Consider the following 8527-nt stretch of genomic DNA (forward strand, 5'->3'; position numbering starts at 1 on the left):
GTCCTTCACACTCTTGGGTAGTCCCCAAAAGGATGATCCTCCACCAATATGACGTGACGTCTACGTAACGAATAACCCTAAAGGAACTATCCAAACCACACCATCTAGTCTTATTTGTTTTTGATTTTTTCTCTAGTACCTGATAACCATCAAATTTTGAAAAACATTCCCGAGCACGCATTGCATGTGGCGCGTGGAAACCTGTGTACCACAAACGAGAGTCGTGAACACTCACCTCTCCCGTCACCAAAATTTGTACGTATCTATCTTCCGTCACCATCTCTATCCCAACCCAAACCTAAATAAATTTCAATGAATATTCACTCACTCTTTATTTATTAACACCACCACACAACAACACTTGTGGCATTTACCGGCAGCCTTGTTTAGTTTTGATGGAGATTGAAACTCCAACTAATGTTACTATTAAAGGGATACTGGGGTTGTTGATGGCAAATGTTGGTGATGATGACAAGAAAAAGCGATTGATTTCGCTTGGGATGGGTGATCCCACCGCCTTTTCTTGTTTTACGACTACTTCGGTTGCTGAAGATGCGGTTGTTGAGATGCTTACTTCCCATAAGTTTAATGGGTATTCGCCTACTGTTGGTCTTCCGCAAACTAGAAGGTATGGGGTCAATGTTTGTGTGGGTTTGTTTTGTGTTTTGTTGGTTCAGTGGTGTGAAATTATTACCAACACCAAGTGTTTGCTGAAATCAGTGGCGAAGTTTGAAAAAAAAGTTCAGGGGGGACGGAAGGTAACGGACCTAAATTTTTTTTTCTATTGGGTAGTTTCGAGGTGTATGTTCGGGTCAGAACGTCGGTGATTCGATTCGGGTCGGGTCGGGTCAAACATTAATATCAAATAAAAAACGTTCTCAAACATTAAAAAAAGTTAGCGTTTTATTCTTCCCCATAGCATAATCTAATAACAAAACAAATTAACAAATCACCCTAAATTTCAAACTCTAGTTTCTATCTAAATCAAATCACAATAAGATTAAACAAATAAAACTAGACATAGTTACAGAAAGATTCAACAAGTTTAGGACAAAAAATTCGGACCAATTTCACCCATAATTTCAACCTAAATCACATAAATTGCAGTCCTAAATTAAACCTAAAGATAAAAAAACACACACCTTTAACCTTGTAAAGATTGAAGAAGTCGAACAAGAGTACAAGACCATAACAACGGGCAGCGTTTTGGCTTCTGTTCTCGAACAAGAAGCTGAAGTCGAACAGTTCTGGAACCTTCGTCTTCCCCCTTCTGCAGTTCTGGCTTGTGGCTTCTGTTCTTCTGGTCGATGTCCCAAAGTAAACGAATTTGGTTTTTTTTTTTTTTTTTTTTTTTTGATAGGGTGGGCTTTTAAGTTGGGCTATATAATGATTTGATTTGGGTTATATAATATACATTCTAGTATTCTACCAAATATAATGATTTGGGCTAAGTAAATATTTTATTTGGGCTATATAAATAAAAAAAATTAAAACCGGGGGTCGAAAACGTATACACCTAATTTTTTTTATAAAACCGGGGGGTCGAAAACGTATATACCTACAAAATCCTATACGAAACGTACATATATATAACACTACTGACCGAAAAGTTCGGGGGGTCGGTCGCCCCTCCCCGCCCCTTAAATCCTTCGCCCCTGGCTGAAATGCTCAAATGATATGTAATAAAGTTTAAAGAATCTGGGACTATAGAGGTGTGCACATAAACCCAAAATTGAACAGTATTCATTTCAAAAAAACCGAACCGAACCGAATCATATACGGTTTTTGGTTCGGTTTCTAACTATGTCCGAATTGTGAATTCGGTTATCGGTTCCACAAATGTTGATTGTTTAGATAATTGAACCCAATTCAATAGAATAAGTATCCGGAAACATTACATGATGGGTTTTTCTTTTACCGGAATTCCAAATTTGGTAACTGAAAAAACCAAATGGATTGTAAGTTTTGGGTTTGGTTCGGTTCGTAACAGTATCCAAATTGTGAATTTGGTTTCGGTTCGGTTATTTGATTACATAAAAATTGATTGTTTAAATAACCGAACCGAATTCAATCCAATAAATATATTACATGATGGTTTTTTTTGCCAAATTTTCAAAACTAAAAACTGTCAATGAAAAACTGAAATTACATATAAATAGACGTGTAAATCAAGGCAAACAGTTATTTACGAGTTTTACATTAAAAAGTGGAAGTACCGGAAATCTCTCATGTTAGGGAAAAAAGTTTATGTGACAAATCGTGGACTAATTGATGGAATTTGGGTCTGACAACTGGGCTAAACCGCTTACGGCCTTTGGTATGGAAAAAGAAGAAGACATGATTTTTGCCACAAAAAAAAAGATGATTCTTTGCAAAAACAAATGATTTTTAGCCAAAAATGTAATAGGCATGAGGGAGGAAAATGAAAATCAGAACTTTTTTGTGCCAAAAGTTGGTTTTGGGAGGTTGGTTAAAAAGTAATTTGTCATTGTGCCTAAAATAGCGAAACATCTTTTTATTAAGCAAAAAAAAAAAAAAAAAATATTGAAATTCCCTTTATGAATGTGAATTAAAATATCTAAAATTTAGGTAAAATTGTATTTCAAATTGATGGAATTTGGGCCCAGAATATAAATTTGATTCTATTTGTACTATTATGCTATGAAAATAAATACATAAATAAATAAAAGAGAGATGATGGTTTTCGGAGCCAGGCTCTCACTGGGTACGATTGTTTGTTTAATTCTTTTTTTTTTTTGGTAAAGGGTTACCCCGGTGATTCTATATATTCACAACCAAAAAACACAAGTAGTGTAGAGAGCCTACACTAGTTCAAACATAGGACATGCCCTATGAAAGTGACAACCAGAAACAAAACAAAACAAACGACAACCACCAAACGGACGACCACTAGGCTACCTACCTAGACTCAAACTTGGAACAAAATTACAAAAGAAAAATCAGCCGCCATCATCGTGCAATACTGAGCCTTCAATATCCCATGCCCTTAAAAGCCTACGAACTTTTTCACACTTTTTCAACTTCGCTCCAATCAGCTTGTACCGCACTTGTTGAATAATAATTTCACTTAGAGATTCCGGGGGCCTCACCTGGTTCCTGAATAATCTAGCATTTCGCTCCTGCCAAATGTAGTAAGCCGTAGCCGCCACAATCAGCTTAGCGACGTAAACAGACGCCAATTTTGAATTGGACCGATCAAGTAACCAGTTAACAATGTCATCCCATTTAGCATGCACCGAACCCATACCCGCTTTTTGTCTAACCAGCAGCCACACTTGCGTCGAGAATTTGCATTCAAAAAACAGGTGGCTATGAGAGTCATGGTTAGCATAGCATAACAAACAGCACATCATATTCATATTTTTCCTGCGCGAGAAATCCCAGCTCAATATCTTATCTTGAGTAAGCAGTTTCCTTCTCATGATAAGCCATAATAGAAAAGCATTTCGCGGAATACACTGACCAAACCACACAATACGGCACCAATCCACCTCCACTGCATGATTTGTTTGTTTAATTCAAATTTGACAAAAAAAAAAAAAAAAAAACCTTCAGAAATGATGTTGGTTCTGAACTTACTTATATGTCATCTTGTCGAACCAGCGCAATCTGTGAATATTTGTCAACTAATCTCCCATACAAGCTATCTCCGGACGACGTGTACATAACAGCAGGGTGCACACAAGCTATAGAAGTTGCTATATCAATTCTAGCCTCACCAAATGCAAACATCTTGGTTCCAAGACCAGGATTCCCCATCTATGAACTTTGTGCAGCTTTTAGAAACGTTGAAATACGCCATTTTGACCTTCTACCCGAGAATGGTTGGGAGGTTGACCTTGATGCCGTTGATGCATTGGCTGATCAGAATACCGTAGCTATTGTAATTATAAACCCCGGGAATCCATGTGGAAATGTATATAGTTATAACCACTTAAAGAAGGTATTTGCATACTACATAAAGGATTCTTATTTCAGTTTTTTTTTTTTTTTTGCAATTGGCTAATGATTTGAGTTACTAATATGGGTTTAATTGTTTTTATGTAAGTAGATTGCTGAAACTGCCAAGAAGCATAAGATTGTTGTTATAGCAGATGAAGTGTATGGTCATTTAGCGTTTGGAGCAAACCCATTTGTGCCAATGGGTGTTTTTGGGTCCATGGTGCCTGTTCTTACACTCGGGTCTTTGTCAAAAAGATGGATAGTGCCAGGTTGGCGACTCGGGTGGTTTGTCATGACTGACCCTAATGCCATTTTCAAAAATGCAAAGGTACATGAACCAGGAAGTTAACTTTTACCATACAAATGCTTGTTCTAGAAAACCTATACTGAAAGCTTGAGTTACAATTGTTTTAATAATTAAAGAGTAAAGTACACTATACACGGATAGTCCTTGTGGTTTTCCAAAATTTTGGATTTGGTCCCTAGCTTTCCAAAAGTACACGGATGGTCCCTGTGGTTTGCACTTTATAACGCATTTAGTCCCCATCCAACAAATTTAAAGGTTTCAGGCGGTCTAAGTTATGGACTAAATGTGTTACAAAGTGCACACCACAGGGACCATCCATGTACTTTTGGTAAAAGTTGGAGACTAAATGTCTTACAAAGTGCAAACCACAGGGACCATTCATATACTTTTGAAAAGTTAGGGACCAAATCCAAAATTTTGGAAAACCACAGGGACAATCCGTGTATCTTACTCATGATTAAATGTATATAACCTGTTTCTAACTGTCTTTTCAGACCGTTGAGCGCCTCAAGAAGTATTTTGATATTTGTGGAGGTCCAGCAACATTTATACAGGTAGATGTTTCCATAGTTTCTTTATATTATACGTAAAAACAACAACGAAAGGGATGAAAAAATAATGAAAGGTTTACTTGATAAAATACAATCTTAACGGTTTGTTTCAGGCAGCAGTACCTCGAATTCTAAAGGAAACAAGTGAAGCGTTCTTCACGAGAACTTTGAACATACTGAAACACACATCAGATCTTTGTGTGAACAAAATAAAAGATATTCCTTGCTTAACGTGTCCGACAAAACCTCAAGGATCCATGGCCATGATGGTGAAGCTAAGCATTCCACTACTAAAAGATATCAAAGACGACATCGATTTCTGTTTCAAGCTAGCTAAAGAAGAATCCGTGATCCTTCTTCCAGGTGATTTCAGCTTTCACTTGTGTTAAGATATGCATCAATGAGTTGTACTAAGATTGTTAAATGTGTCGGTCGGATGGATTGAGTAATGGGTCAAAATGGGTAATTTTTGTTATGTGTTCAAATTAAGTCGGTCCCGACAACACATGTGGCTACTATAAAAAACTATGTTATTAAACGAAAATCAATATTATAAAATAAAACGATTTTGGAGGCTGTAAACATTTGAAACACTTTTGGCCACATACAACCGTTTATAAGTTTTCAAGTTATACATAGGGCTGCAAACAAACCGAACTTTCAGCGAACAGTTCGTGAATCGTTCGGCGAGAAGTTCCTTTAATAAATGAACAAACACGAACAAGAAATTTCGTTCGTTTAGTTAAATGAACGAACATGAACAAAGACCGCGTTCGTTCATTTATGTTCATGAATGTTCGGTAATGTGTTCGTTTGTGTTCAATAGTTCATTAGTGTTTTTAATTTTTATATTTTATTAAAGTACTTCACAATTCAAACAGATAAAATATTTAATAAGTATCAGTGTTGTTCATAAACGCTTGTTTATGTTCATGAACATTAGTTTGTGTCGTTTGTGTTCATGAACGTCTGTTAGTGTTCGTTGCCCAAAATTAACAAACGAACACGAACACATCCATTTCCTTAATGAACGAACTCGAACAGAAAATATCGTCCAGTAAGTGTTCATGAACAGTTCGTGAACACATATATTTCCTTAACAAACGAACATAAACAAGGTCTTGTTTGTGTTCGCTCGGTACTTTTGCAGCCCTACTGATGTTTGGTATAAAGCATGACACAAACAGTCATTTATAAGTAAATGGGTCGGGTGGATTGAGTAACGGGTCAAATGGGGAACTTTTAGCATAGCCAAATCGAGTCGGTCCCAACAACACATTTGGCTACTGTAAAATCTATATTCTTGAACAAAAATTATCATCATTTTAATATAAAACAAGTTAGGAGGTTTTAAACATTTGAAACACTTTTGTCTATATGTTTGATATGAAATATGACACAAAACGAGTCATGTGTAAGTAAATGAGTTGAAACTGGTAAATAATAACGGTTATTTTGGTTTTTGCAGGACGTACAGTGGGACTAAAGAATTGGGTGAGGATAACTTTTGCCGCAGAACCATCTTCTCTTGAAGAAGCACTTGAAAGAGTAAAGTCCTTTTACCATAGGCATTCTTATGAACAAAATGGTTCAGTTGATCCATGATTGAAGAAGTAGGCACTTTACCCACAAATATATTTATAGTTTTAGCTTCTGAAATAATTATATAGATGTTTGTAATCTTGTATTGAATTTATAAATTAAAAAAATAAACAGTTGATTTATAGCAAACATGCCATGTTTAACTTCCATTACAAACATGGGCACCCCTAAAATCTTTTATTAAAATCAAATAGAAAACTAATATTATTTTGTTTAAATTTAAAAATAACATAGAATTTGCCCCTATGCAGGATCGAACTATAGACCTCCGGTTTACAATATTTAATTATCAAACACCTGGTAAATATTTTGAATGCAGCTTAAATACTAGATGAAACACTAGTAGATTATCTTAGAAGCGATTTCTTCTACGAAATGTTTATAAAAGAATTTTAAGTTTCAAAAAAGAAACCAGAAAATGAAATTTGAAGTAACTGAAGTTACTTAGGATAATAAAAGGTATATAATGTTTGGTTGATAAATTTGGTAGAAGATATTGAAATGTATAAGATTGAAAAAAGAGTTAATTACAAGTTTTTTGCTTTTATCTATATAGTAAATTTCATGCGGTGTCAATTGTATTTAAATTGATTAGTATTGTACTTAATGTTTCAAAATATTGCACGGTATGTCATTTGAGTCAAACCCAATTAATTTTAATTGTTAAATGAAAGGCAAATTGGTCTTTTAGTTAAAATATTTAAAAAACCATTATAATAATTAAAACAAAATGAATTATATTTTATATAATATTTACACACTCACACTCTAAAAAACACACTTCCTCTCTCTACTATCTCTCTCTCTAGGGCAAACCACCCCCTGCCGCCACAAGCACCACCACCCGCCACCACCCGCCACCACCCCCTCCCATCCCACCCCACCCCACAATCACCCCCACACGCATCACCTCTTATCATGGAGTCACCATCAAGATCATCAATTTCATGGAGTTAAAATCGGTTAATCCAGATCTAGAATCCGAGCAACCCACCCCCACACGAACACCAGCACCCTCACACAATGTCACTTTAGAGCAAGTGTCGATCTGGGAATCCGAGCGGCGATGGCGTCAAACTTGAGTCAGAACTATTGATTTCTCGAAGAACAAACGGAGAATTGGGTCAAAATCGCCAAATCTGGAGCGATTAAACGGTTGATTTCGCTAATTCCGTGTTTATATATATAGAGTATGTCACACCCCGAAATTATCAGAGCTTGGCGTGACTGGACTGGTATCTTCATTGCACAGCGGAAGCAAATAAGCTAAGACTTCTAGAAAATGAACGCCCACTAAGTACTCGAATCTCCAATGGCTCTCCTCTTCCAACCGTGCCTTAACTTTGAAATGCAACCTGAGAAAGAAACATGCGAAAAATCAACATAAAGTTGAGCGAGTTCATAGTTTGTTTGTAAAAGATTTGAAATATATCTTTTGAATAACCGGTTTGTGAAATAATATTGAGAAAACGAATTTAGAAATCATTTTTCTTGTCAAGTGATATGGAAACTTTGTATTTGCAACGCATTATATTCGTAAAACCATGTATTTGTAAACTCTTGTATTTGTAAAGTATGTATAACCGTCAATGCCCACCCTGTTTGACTCCATGCCCTCATAATCCTATACTTTGAATTTGTATAAAACATGGTATTTAATTTGTATAAATCAAGTATTTTTGTAAGTGTGTGATAAAAATCCCTGGTATGAAGCAATAAGGAAAAAGAGATCACCAATGGGTTGCAAAGCCACTGGTATGTGTGAAAAGATGCAAGAAGACTCAAACCTAGCAAATTTGTTACCGGGCTTCGGCTGTAAGACATAGTCACCTCTATGGGCCGCCTCGGCCTCACGGGTGTGGGCTTGCTACATCCAAATAGATCTATCACTCTTGTGTCCCTCGGTCCTAACAACGAGGATTGATGGCCTTAAGTGTTGTACCCACCCCTCACATGATCTAGTCTAGTAGTAAACCCTCCTTACGCTAATCATACCATGTATAAAATGTCTGTAATAATTTTAACATATATTTTACCCCAGCCTCTAAGGCTGAACCTCCCCAGCCTCTAAGGCTAACTCCCCAGACTCTCTATACTATCACCC

At 36.3% G+C, this 8527-nt stretch overlaps 1 protein-coding gene across 1 annotated transcript; it reads left to right on the forward strand.

Moving 5' to 3' along the window:
* Window positions 1-294: 294 nt before the first annotated feature.
* LOC110897482 (probable aminotransferase TAT2) lies at window positions 295-6547 on the forward strand. The gene is made up of 6 exons (XM_022144230.2): window positions 295-628; window positions 3625-3964; window positions 4073-4291; window positions 4765-4824; window positions 4935-5184; window positions 6290-6547. The coding sequence occupies exons 1-6, from the start codon at window positions 396-398 to the stop codon at window positions 6424-6426; spliced, it is 1239 nt and encodes a 412-aa protein (XP_021999922.1). The 5' UTR covers window positions 295-395; the 3' UTR covers window positions 6427-6547.
* Window positions 6548-8527: the final 1980 nt, after the last annotated feature.

The sequence above is a fragment of the Helianthus annuus genome, chromosome 13 (genome assembly GCF_002127325.2).
Source record: "Helianthus annuus cultivar XRQ/B chromosome 13, HanXRQr2.0-SUNRISE, whole genome shotgun sequence".
Lineage (NCBI taxonomy): Eukaryota > Viridiplantae > Streptophyta > Magnoliopsida > Asterales > Asteraceae > Helianthus > Helianthus annuus.